This window comes from Fundulus heteroclitus, chromosome 5 (assembly GCF_011125445.2).
Source record: "Fundulus heteroclitus isolate FHET01 chromosome 5, MU-UCD_Fhet_4.1, whole genome shotgun sequence".
NCBI classification, from domain to species: Eukaryota; Metazoa; Chordata; class Actinopteri; order Cyprinodontiformes; family Fundulidae; genus Fundulus; species Fundulus heteroclitus.
Window position 1 is genome coordinate 39,484,264 of NC_046365.1, and position 12,746 is coordinate 39,497,009.

The 12,746-nt window shown below is 40.3% G+C and overlaps 1 protein-coding gene across 1 annotated transcript in view; it reads right to left on the reverse strand.

The window, feature by feature from the left end:
- The window catches only part of cntln (centlein, centrosomal protein), a 152,410-nt gene that overhangs the window by 30,464 nt on the left and 109,200 nt on the right, over positions 1 to 12,746 (reverse strand). The window contains exons 22-24 of the mRNA XM_036137579.1: positions 12,502 to 12,639; positions 11,730 to 11,915; positions 3,922 to 4,119 (exon numbers count right to left, since the gene is read on the reverse strand). Of these exons, the coding sequence (XP_035993472.1) occupies positions 3,922 to 4,119; positions 11,730 to 11,915; positions 12,502 to 12,639 (522 nt within the window). The remainder of the gene's footprint in view (positions 1 to 3,921; positions 4,120 to 11,729; positions 11,916 to 12,501; positions 12,640 to 12,746) is intronic.

Below are 12,746 nucleotides of genomic sequence, written 5' to 3' on the forward strand. Positions count from 1 at the left end.
TCTTAAGCTGCAGGCACAACGTTTAGAAAAACATCTGTTACGCAGGTCTAAATGTGGGGAGACGAAAGCAACTCTTGTGGTCCAACAAGTCCAGTTACGTCGGGTTACCTGGGATCAAGGGTGTGAAATTCACATTAATCAACTGCCTGAAGACGGGATTGACTCCTTTTGCTGAAAGTAGTTTTTTCTTTATTTCTCATATTTAGGATAATCGGGGTATGAAAGTTCAATACTTTATGAGACAATATTAGTTCGCTTAATCAAAAAATAATTTCATTTTCACACATCCTGGAGTCTGAGTTAAACAAATCTTCAATGCGCAGACAGAGTGTTTGCACGATGTTGCATGAGATTAAGTAATGTTAATATTGGGTAATTGCAGTGATATCTGCGCAGCAGCTTGGCTAAAATGCAGTAGGATGGGGCCATGTCCGGTTTACGTGGCGCGTAAGAGCTGCAGTGATTGTGATGTTTGATTTAAAGCCAAATACAGCAGCTAAGGCAGAGGAGACTACCGCTGCCCATCAGACAGCACAACAGCTGGTTACAGGTGGGAGAAGAGACATTGCTGAACAAGGACCCGCGCATCCTACATCTGTAAAAACAGACTACTCCAATAATAAGAGAAATTGACTTTTACTTTTGATATACATACAAAATGACATTAAATTATTTGTTTTCTATTTTTCTTGTGAAATTTCACCACTAGGTGGGCTGATGAGCTCTGCCTGTAGACCAAAACAAGGTGTGTGACAAGCACCTCCTCTCTCTACCTCCACTCTAACCCAGCCATCCCCTTAAGGATTAAGCAATGTTTTTAAAATCTGGAGGTAATAAACGAGTGCTGTTTTTTACACCAATTATGTCAGGAATATGTTTTGTAGGGAACATTTTTTTTTGGTCTTTGGTCAAAGGGGAGTTTACATGCTTTCCTGTGTTGTTTCTATGAAAAGAAACTTGAATGTTGCATTAAAGAAAATTTATTCATTCTCTTACACTGCAAAAAGGGAACTAAAAGTACATAATATTTTATTTAAATAAGTGCATTTGCCTTCACACTTAGCAGGTAAATAAGATTATCTGCCAATGGAATGTGCAGTTTACCCCTAAAATAACATAATTAGATATCTGCACTTGAAATTAGATGATGGCGGTGAGTTGTTTTAAGTGCAAAACTATATTTCCAGTGGGAGATCATTTAAACTGGCCTGCTCAAATCAAGGACAAATACAATCATTTCAAGAATATTTTACTTACTTTTAGTTCCCTTTTTGCAGTGTATGTAAGAATTTCCTTTATTTAATAAGCTTATAAAATATTTTTTTCTCTTTTATTTAAAAATCTAAACATATTTCTTGTAGTAAAATATTGTAAAAACTGGTAATTAGATTTTGGAGGCTCACTTAGCCTTTGTGGCTCTAAACAAATTCTTATTAGCTGGACCAAAGGAAAAATATGCCTCCTCGGGTTGTAAAGTTTGCTGACCCCTGGTCTAACTGGATGTTTCCCCTTTAAATACTTCATATTGTGATTTTACATGCTCCACATTTCAGACCCAGCTGATGTGGAACATCTTTTGGCTTCCTGCAGAAGTTTTAGGAACCTCTCCATCATTTATAGGGCTCATGTTTCCCATCAATACACCAGCTTCAACAACTAGTTAAAGTGTAACTCAACCCCAAATGTATTTTTTTTTTTTTGCTAATAAACTGCATATATGGATGTTTTATAGTGCTACCTACATATCCCGGTCATTATTTTGACAATTTCCTGAACATTTACTAAAACTTCTTCGTCTGGACCAGACCTTAATGCTAATAAGACAAAGGTTACGCTGTTCGCCAGCAAACAGAAAGCTCCACAAACTCCCTCAGATTAAAAAGAATGACAGCTACACCAACAACGTTTCTTGGCTCTTGGGATAGAAATTCAAAATAAGCTTTGATTTCAGTCACATACGGAACATGTCGTAAAGAAGTTGATCAAACCAGGGCTTCAGAGCAGGAAGCATCTCGTCTTAATAGCCTTCCTGCCTGATGCTGTTTCTATAAATGTCTCTGCAGACGCTGGATGCCGTCCATCATGGAGCATTACGGTTCCTAACGGAGTGAATCTCTCCCTCATCACTGGGTTTTATATTCTCTGGTCAACTGGCCATCATCGTCAACCCTTAGACTAAAGCTCTGACACATTTTCATCTTTAAAGATGTTCCCGCCTTATTTATCCTCCTACATTTTTTTTTAGAAGAAATCTTTCTTTGTCATCGCAATTGTACATTCCACTGAAATCTGTTTTCTACATTCAACCCATCTGGTTAGGGAGCAGTGAGCAGCTACTTGCAACCTTCCCAAAGTGTAAGTGCGTGTTGCTTTAACCATCTATGTGATCTCTGCTCTGTTTCTCAATAAAAGTTCTGGAACTTGATCAGTTCACCGTTTCCTTATTCAATAAGTCGGGGAAGTTAGTTATTGTTTGGATTCCTATTACACAAAGCAACCCGCAGGCGCTTTGAAGGAGACGTCACAGAGCAGCAAGCTGTTTACGGAAGTAATGGTGAATGCAAATGTTTCTAGAAGTGTTCAATAAAGTTTTGTTAGAAAAAAAACCTCAAATAAAAAAAACGCAGAGACCGGCTGGCGTCTCTCCTTGTTATTATAAGAAAGCTGCAGCGTGAGCTGACAATATTAAGACCACATCATAGCAAGACGTAGGGTAAGAAGAAAGCAGCACAGCTGTTAACAACAGTTTTATGGAGCGTTAGCTGCTGCTACCGTGTGTGGATGTAGTGAGAGACAGGAGAGAGACGTGAAAAACTGATAAAATGCAACATGACGGATTTCGTGTGCTTTGAAAAGTATCCGATACATATCTGAATTAGCTCCACATATGGAAGTGGTACAAATCAGATTTTTTGGGGGTGAAAAGATCAGACTTGAGCCGTTCACACTGCCGTGAAAAAGACAGATATGGGTCGTATTTCCACACAGTTTTAACATAATCTTAGACAGTCCAGCCACAAACTTGGCTATCAGGACTTAATCTCCTTCAACGCTCCGTCAGAACCTGGAAAAAAGCCTTTTCTTACTCGGCTCCGTCAGCTTGGACGTCTCTGCAGCGGGGTCAGAAATGATCTACCTTGATTACTTTAATTTACATTTATTTTAAGGAAAAAAAGAGAAATCATCCTATGAAACCTTTTATTTTAGCACGTTCTGAGCTTATTTAATCTGAACTGAACATTTTCATTTACTCATAATGCTACTGTGTTGGTAACTTTTCTGTTGTTTTATCTTTCCTCCAAACAGGTCTCTTGGCACTGGGCAAAAAAAAAAAAAAAAAAAAAAAAAACCAGGTCTCTTGTAAATGGGATCTTGGAGGCGAAGGAGACAACCTGGATAAATAAAGGTTAAATAAAAAAGAAACTTGTAGACTTTGACATATGCAGGTATTTGCTTTAGAAATACAACTCATTTTGAACCCTCTACTTTATTTTAATAAAATGTCATTATTTTCTTTGACGTATGTTAAGGTGTTAAATCAAATAGATGCTTTGCATTATTTCTGTGACAAAAGGAACAAAGTAAAACATCAGTCCAGATGTTGAAAAACCCACAAAGTGCTTCTTTTTCTTACTATACCCCTAAAATACAGGCGTTAACATGGACTTTCCTGAGGTCAGGGCAATAAGTTAATTCCAATATTCACACAAAATACCATAAGCTGTAAGTCAATATTGATGGTAGTTTTTTTTTCCTTTCCAGTGATGCGTACAAATGTCAATCAGAAACTTTCAGGATGTTTCAAATTTTTATAGCACAAAACTCTGATATGTGTTGAAAGCTGTGGAGGTTTTCTAAACAAGATACAGATCCTCCTGAAGTTTGCTTGTTGAGAGTAAAAACGCTGTCCTTTGGCCTTACCTGATCCGTTTCCATTATATCTGCCAGATCATTCTCTGACATATTGAGGATGGAGGCAGCGATGGACTTGGCTTTGATGATGGACTTGGACGAGAGGCTGCTCTTCGGCGCCACAGAACCGGCCTGCCTCTGCCTCCTCCTGCTCATCAACTGCTGCTTGACCTCTTGAACGTCTAAAAGTATTTCACCGGCCAGGGTCTAGGAAGGGAGGAGGAAAAAAAAAAAAAAAGAGAAAAAAGGGGGAGGAGAAGAATATGATGAAATGGATGTAGAAAAACAAGAGGGCTAGCGCTGCCCGGCAGATGAATAAATGAAATTGATCAAGCATGCGCCGGAGAGGCCTGGTACATTATGGAGGAATATTGAGTTTGACAAACTCAGACTCTCCTCGGTTTTGCCTCGCACTCCCCTGCAGGAGAGTGGACCTCGGGGTTTGTTGCCCCGTTGAATGAAAGCAGGGGGAGCGGGGGCTTTGATATTAAACACACCCCGAGTTTCTCTGAACTCTCCACGGGCAGAAAATCACGCATCAGAGAGAGAAAGACAGAGCGCTATGAAAATGCAGCCATTCATTTATTTATTTGCTTTCTGAAACGTCTTACAGTACAACAGGGCTGCATAACACTGTTAATAATTAAGCTAAAGAGGGGCCGTCTCAAATGGTGCCCGAGTGGGCGGCGAGCGAGACGAGGAAGGCCTGGGGTGGCACAGTTGTCAGGCGCTGAATGGGAGGATGCTCTAAATACAGAGAGACAATTAAATGTTAAATCTGCCACTGTACACGAGGAAGTCAATAAAGTAAACTCCCCTTTGCTTCATTTTGAGCTTATTGATCGAGGCAATAATCTTCTGCATCATTCCCCTGCAAGCTGGCTGAAAAGCTGACCTTGGGTGGATTGTCAGGTGGGAGAAAGCTCGAGACAACAGAAGTCAGCGCGCTAAAACAAAGAAGGCAAAGCACCCGATCTGGAACAGGAAGCAATAAAAAAAAAAAAAAAAGACGGCAGCCGGTTTAAAGTGTTGTTAAACCTAAAAACACAACGTCCAGTCGGGGGACCGGAGCTAAAAGGCTAATCATACATGCAGCACACAGCTCCACTTCTTTGAATTTCTCACGGACGCACTGGATACGGTTTCCATTACGAAGCACTCAGAGATACCGAGGGCCCAGGGTAAACAGCAAAAAACAATTGCTCTGTTGGAAAATAGACAGAAATTCACATATTCAGGTATGTGTAACTTCATAACCATCATATGTGAATAACTCACAAGAAAAAAAAAAAAAAAACGTAAAACATTGGGCCTGCCCAACTGGCTAAAAATCACTTTAATTTCACAAGCGGTCAAATTTAATTTCATACTGAGTAAAAACAAAGGGGATTGTTTTCCTTTACAGTAAGATGGTGGTTTTAGATGAGCTTCATAAGGACAAGTAAAAACTTCTGGTTTATTTTGTTGGATCTGAAAACCACAAAGGAAGACGCAGCTCATTAACTAAGGCTGCAGATGCTTTTATTTTAGCTGCAGCTTAAAAGATATTCACCCCCGTTGAACAAGAATTGTATACACTTCCCATAAATACTTAATTAAGAAAAATTCAGACCAAGATAATATGCTGGATATAAATCAGCGCTTTAAGATGATGACTAAAACACGTCTTAATTCAGAAATTGTCACTATGAATGCAGCCGTCTGAGTGCCTGAGGCTGACTTTGATTTCTCACTAAAAACTAACACAGCCAACATTAAACCATTTTACTTTAAGTTTTTGGCTAAATTAAAAATCTGATTGTTCATAATAAAATGTTTTCTACAAAACATCAGCCTTTTGCCTCACAAATGATAAATATCCTTAAGGATATTATATAGAGGTCAATGGAGAGGTAAAGACAAAGAATAATGGCAATATTGTCTTTATAAATCAGAAAACAGCTCCATGACGTTTTAGTTTGATGCCGATCAAAACAAACCCTGACAAAGAAAATTAATTACTGTGCAAATTGCAGCTCTGCACAATGACCTGCAATAGTAAGAGCAGATCCTGTGTGCCTTTAAAAGGTCATAAACACTTTGAATTAACTTTTCCGATGTTTCCTGATTTGGAGTATTAAAATCTCAAACGCATAACATTTAATTAGTTTTTAAGTTGAAACCTTCACAAACAGCGGATATATCTACAGAACATAATTCACTTTATAACAGTTTCTTACAACTTCACTGTTCCTACGCAGTTTTCTAATTTTGTCCCACATAAACAGAGTCACTATAAATTTAATGCTGAGATATTTTTACATAGATTGGACAAGAAAACTGTAAATAAAGAAGAAAGAGCTAAATGAAAGAATAAATGGATGGAGAGACGGACAGAAAGATAGAAAGATGGACGAATGAGTGGATAGACGAGGGCTCTGCATCTTTTACAATCTAACGAGCCATTTCTGCTCTCAAGCCAGATGAATAAAACTCCTTTGAGGATGTGAATCTTACACGTCTCTTCTTTTGTTTTTAGAAAAGACATCTTTTAATTTTTGATAACCATCTAACACAATAAAGAACCGCCATTCTTTAACGCAACTAAAACAAAAAACTTTTGCAAAAACACGACAAATACACAATCTTCTATGGGATGTAGATATATGTGGAAAATGATGCAAAAAATAAAAAGCGAAAAGTCTTCAGTCAATCAATCAATCAATCAATCAATCAATCAATCAATCAATCAATCAATCAATTAACCAATCTCCCAGTTTAGATAGATAATGAAAGAAAATATTATTATTTATTGCCATTCTGTTGTGGAAATTTAAGGCGATCATTCCATGACAAATTGAAAAACAGCAAAAACCTTCACCTGTTATTATTGCATTATTATTGCAGTATTTTTCATTTTTAGCCAAACAAAGAGCCACTTTTGGCTCTGGGACCGCAGGTTTGCCGACCCCGGGACGGACGATGTGATGACGGACACATTTGTGCGTCTTCTGACAGTAAACACACAACTGAGATCATAATTAGCCAAGTAAATATTTTGGGTTAAGTTGCTGGTAAAGCGGGTCAGTTATGCTCACCAGCTGATTAACTGCTGCATCAGCGTTTGCTTCCCCTTGAATAGTTGTTACGTTAAAAATAAGCTAAGACATTCATAAACATAACGAGCACAACACATTGCTGAATTATATTATATATTATTCAAAAACTGCAGACCATAATACCCCACAGAATGGAATACATTCTGTTCTGGATGCGTCTCTCACCGGTAAACGTACGGCTAATCATTTTGATAGATAACAGATCAATGTTGCACCAGAAAACACAGAGCAGTGCAGAAACTAAGCACAATGGAGTGTTTTTCTGTGAGGATAAAAACTCAAAGCTTTCTTTGGAAGAGAACAATCTCAGCGTGTGTGTGTGTGTGTGTGTGTGTGTGTGTGTGTGCACTGTGTGGATTGGTCGCAATACTCAGGGCCACTGTTTAGCAGTTCAAGAGCGGTGCTTACAGCCCGGGGCGTGTGCAGGGGCCAAAAGGGTTTGCTGGCACACAATAAAAAAAATAAATAAAAAAAATCTTAACACACACACACACACACACAGAGTGAGAACAAAAAATCAGCTCATAAAGACACTGCGATATCTGCACACACAAGCACACAAGCAGCCCTGCGGTCCTGATCAATACATGACAAGAGTAAATCTCCTCCGGACGTCAGGCAGTCCAATCAAAGGCCTCGCTGTTCTTATAGGGGATCACAGGAGCCAGGGGGAGACAAACAATGATGTGAATCCTCAACAACAACACAATGGCCTCAGCAGCTCAGGTTATGGGAATGGAGGAGACGAGTAACACCCGCACGACACGCATCTGTGTGCAGCAACGTGTAGTTCTTCCGTCATTCTAGGGCTGCAGATTACTGCAGATGCGAGTCTTTCACAACATGTGACTCGATCAAACCCAAAAACTATTCTTACTCCTGGCAGGTTTAAAGATCATCTTCATTCAGTCAGGAAATGTATTTAGGAATAGAGACAGGTATCTCTCAAAGGACAGTAAAACACATATGGTATGAATTCCTAGATAAATAATTTAAAGTGTTTTTACATTAATTTAATTAGAAAAATTGCATGTTGAAATAAATTCACTTTCTCTTTGCTTGTATTTTTCTTTGGTATTTCAATGATTTATCTTTAGCGATGAGCTCCAGGTCTTTGAGTTTGGATGGTCTCCTCGCCATCACCCTAATCTTTTGCTTCACTGCAAAAACGGATCTAAAAATAAGTAAAATGTTCTTAAAGTTAGTGTATTTATCCTTGATTTGGGCAGGTAAATAAAACTATCTGCCAATGGAACGAGTATTTTTACCCCTAAAATAAGATAGTTAGACATCCTGCACTTGAAATAAGATGATGGAGATGAATTGTTCCTATTTTAAGTGCAAAAATATTATTCCATTGGCAAATCATCTTATTTACCTGCTCAAATCAAGGACAAATACACCGATTTTAAGAACATTTTACTTATTTCTAGTTCCGTTGTTGCAGTGTTCATCCATAGATCCTCTGCTAGATCCACACCAGGACCCTTTAAAACATTACTATTACTTCAAGTGAGAAGCAGCATGTCGGTAAAATTTAAAGATCACTTTAAACCCAAATCTAGCAGGAATATACATAACTGTGGCCATAACTATATGTTTGATTATGTCTATGCCACCTGTTTGCTCAACATTGGCAAAAACATTAGATCATTTGCTCATTTGAAACAAATCTCAAATATAAAAGGCATTTTAAGATAAATGATCAGTAGTTCCTTTACGTCTGAACTGACCGCAGCAAAGCTGGGAGAAGTCACCTGATGCATCTGTGAGCACAACATCTCTGCCGTTGTTATCTATCTGTCAGCTATTTTCTCTGTAGACAGACAGGTGTGGCTGAGCTCAGGTGATGGACAGTCTTTATCACTTTCAGACAGATTGACACAAACACAGCAGGGGGTGATGAATTAGGTCCACAGCAAGAGAGGGGCGGCTGTTCCCGATGGTCAAATAGGATTTTCTGGTTGGTGGTCTGTTTCAATTTACAGTTAAAACCAGATGGTCACCCTGTAGAAAAGCACACAGCCGTATATCTCCCTGTCTGCCGCTGAACTAGACGAAACATTTCCTGTTTTGGGCCGAATAACCCAAATTATCTCAGATTTTTATTTGCTTGAAAAACAAGTTCTTCAACCTGGGAGGCTTACATACGTTTAGTGGGGAATAGCCTCGATCAAACATTCTGGTATCCTTCCACAAGATTCACACAACAATCGCGTTTCCATTCACCAACAAACTGCGCAAACTGTATTTACGAAAATAAATTTGTTTAATGAAAACAGGGCAATTTTGAAAATACTCCTATTTTTCGATAAAAGGTTTTGGCGCTAGGTTGAGGCGGTTTTTCGGCCATTTTGAAATTGGTATATCTTGCAAAGAAGACGACAGGAAGTAGTAGCAGGATGATGGCGCTGCATGTTTGGATTCATGAGGAGACGGCGTGTTTTTTTTTTTCTTACATTTATTTCGTGACGGGGGTATTACCAACATAGTCAACTCAAAACAGTAAAAAACTGCGAGCATTTGCTAAGATCTAGAAGCGGCCATGATGGAAGTGGCAAATCTCACGTTCAAAATGGAAAACTCAGAAGCAGAAATACCTGGTGGAGAAGAGAAAGCTCGGCAAAAAGTGGAAAAGATTAGTTTCAAATACTTCTCCCTCATGGACGAGATACTCGAGTGAATAAACGTATTAACTTACGGTTTTAATTGCATTTCTTATTTAATGGAAACACCGCTATTGTGAAAATTAGCAGAATATCGACAATGTTTTGCGTACATTTGTAATGGAAACGCTACTGTGATGCTGCCTTAATATTTGTAGGAAATGTTCTTCCCAGTGATGCCATGTTTGTGCAGCGCACCAGTCCCTCCTGCAGCATGATGCCAACACATTTTAACGGGGAAAGCCGAACAGCGGCGCCGCCGTCCCTGCAGTTCCACTAGCTCCTCCAGAGATGTTCAGGGAGTCCAGGAGCTACGGCTGGAACCGACTCGCGGCTAGGTGAGTCGGTTCTGGAGCTACAAGAGGAGGACGAATGCTCAATGATTTAAGTCCTATTAAGAGCTAAATTTAAACATCTTTTTCCAAAGCCACCCACAAACCTCTGAAGAACATTCCTTAATTGATCCTACGTCGACACAAATTTTTCTTTTGAAATTCTTTAAAAGAAAGCTTTATGTCACAACAACAACCAGTCGCTGATTGGTTGAGGTGAACGGCTGCGGAGGTCACCGCCCCGCGTGGATCGCACCGCGGACCGCTTCGCCCCTAATGGCCAATCACATCCAGTGTGAACGCACCATGAGGCAGTAAAAGTTTTACCTGCTCTATAGGGCATCCTTTCTGAAAACGTCAGCAAAATTATTCAAGAAATTATTCAGAAGTGTACTTTTACTGAAAAAGCTGATTGGGGAGAAGAAAACGTAAAGAAGTGCAGGAAATGTCTGTTCATTGAACAATGTTTCGAATGCTTTGAAATTGAAACCAAATGCAGAAAGAGGTGGGGGAGGGGGGTGGGGGGCTGGCTCAAAACTACGGCTCAAACTGATCATAGTACATCTAAAATGTTACTCAGTGATCAGCTCCAGGAGTTTAAAGATTGTTCACATGTAGCTATGAGCAGGAAGCCCGCTTAAAGTCTGGCTTTAAAACAGTTTTAATGGCTGAAAGCAAGGTCCAGCATTCACGCCACGGTCCAACGTGAAGCACGGTGGGTCAGGCGTGATGCTGTGGGAGGTTTCTCATCAGGGACGATGCATCAGTTTGGATACACCAATTCCTGAAGAGGTCGTGTTACAGTTAATTGGATGTTTCAACAGGACGACTACTCTGGGGTGCAGTCTATTGAGTTCTCAACAACTCTAATCTAAGATAAAAGAAGACGTGAAATCCCAAAGTCTCCCATCATGTAAGCTCATTATGGACCCATCTATGAAAAAAACAGAGCGACACAGACATAGACAGACGTTGGTTTGAGTGAATAAACGACATAAGATGAAAACGGTCATTTTCCCCCTGACTTTACCTCTGCAATGTCAGTGACACCAGCAAACCCAAATAACGAGCCAGAGAGAAACAAGAAGCTGTCCGTTTTCCCCCTGGACTCAGCGAGAAAAGAGAAATCTGCAGTTGTTTTTACATCTTGGTGTTTATCTGTCATAAAAAAAAACCTTTATTCCTGTTGGTGACCACAGAGGTCAAAAACACTACGAAGGTCCTGTAAACAAAATCAGAAACAGTCCCTTTGAAGGAAAGCCGATAAATATTCATGCACCTTGGAGCCAAGCTCTACTCCAGATAAAATACTTTGTGAATAAATGTGTGAAGCTGAGAAGTTTTGAGGAGTCAAATTACAGAAACTTACAACATCTGTCATGCATGAAAGCGCAGCGCGGACACAACAGAGAGCAGATTTAAACGAAGATGATGTAGTTCATGAGTGAATCTGTTTGTGATAAACGACCCAGTCGTTAGCAGCGTGCAGCCAGCTCTGATTGAGTCCGGTTCTAAGAACATTAGGCCCCCGTCTTCTCATCCAACATCCTGTTTTTCAGCGGAGACGTAACAGCTCATCAGTACTGCTGTGCAGCTTTTTTGGACAAGTTGTTGCGAGCGCAGCGCCGTATGTGTCAAACAGAGTCAACCGTTGCTTAATTGCTTCTAAAACGGCTTCGTTATGAAAGCAGAGGTGATGCACACTGAGCACCGCGCCGTACCTGGATGAAACAATGAAGCTGCTCCAGCTGCGAGCGCGCCTGGCCCAGTTGTCTCTGAAGCCTGTCCAGGGCCTGCGAGCTCTGCTGGGTCAACCCCTCCATTTGCTCGGTGGCCGTCTGCTCCAGGGCAGCCAAGGCCCGCTCGCTGGCTCCAACACGGGCCTGCAGGGCGTGGATCCGCTGCTCCTGGAAGGAAGAATGCCGAGAACGCAGCAGGAAGAAAATGAGCCTCGTTTACTTCAGAATGAGCACAGAATACAAAAACATCACAACAATAAAGCCTTTAAAACAAAGGATTCCAATACGACTATTATTTTAAAGAATGAATTAGCTAATAAAAACAGTAATCTTAGCCGAAAACAAGCAGAATACATTAAACTACTGCTCAGCATTACTTAATGCATTACTTAATGCCTGTGTGTGAATTAGGTGTGTACACCTAATTCACCTTTTAACGAGCTTCAACTGAACAATTTAATTAAAGCTAAAAGAGTCAGAAGACGTGATTTCCTTTTAACAGACCGGTATACATGTATGGGTACAGCAGAGTAAGTACAACGTATGCAACCTTTATTTATCCAGGCATTCAGATAAAAAATCTCTTTTTTAATCTGGCGGATAACAGAGAAAGGAAACACATCAGCCCGATAATAAACAGGATCAGCTTCTTCAGTTCAGCTCATGTCCACAGAAACGTGGAGAAGATACCAGCAGACAGACTTCAGGGTGTTTCACTAAAGAACTGCTGGCCGGCTGGTCGGTTGTGTCGAACCTTTTTCTCTACGTCCTCGGTCAGTTTTGCACAGGACGCCTCGCGCTGGCCTTTCTCCGCGGTCGCAACGTTCAGCCTCCTCTTCAGCGATTCAATCAGCGCCTTCCTGTTGGAGGCCTCCTCCGTCAGCGTCTTGGCCTGAACGCAGGGCAACAGGTGAGCAGCTTCAGCGTTTCAGTTCACATGATTCAATTCAATTCAATTTTATTTATATAGCGCCACATCATGAAACATGTCATCTCGAG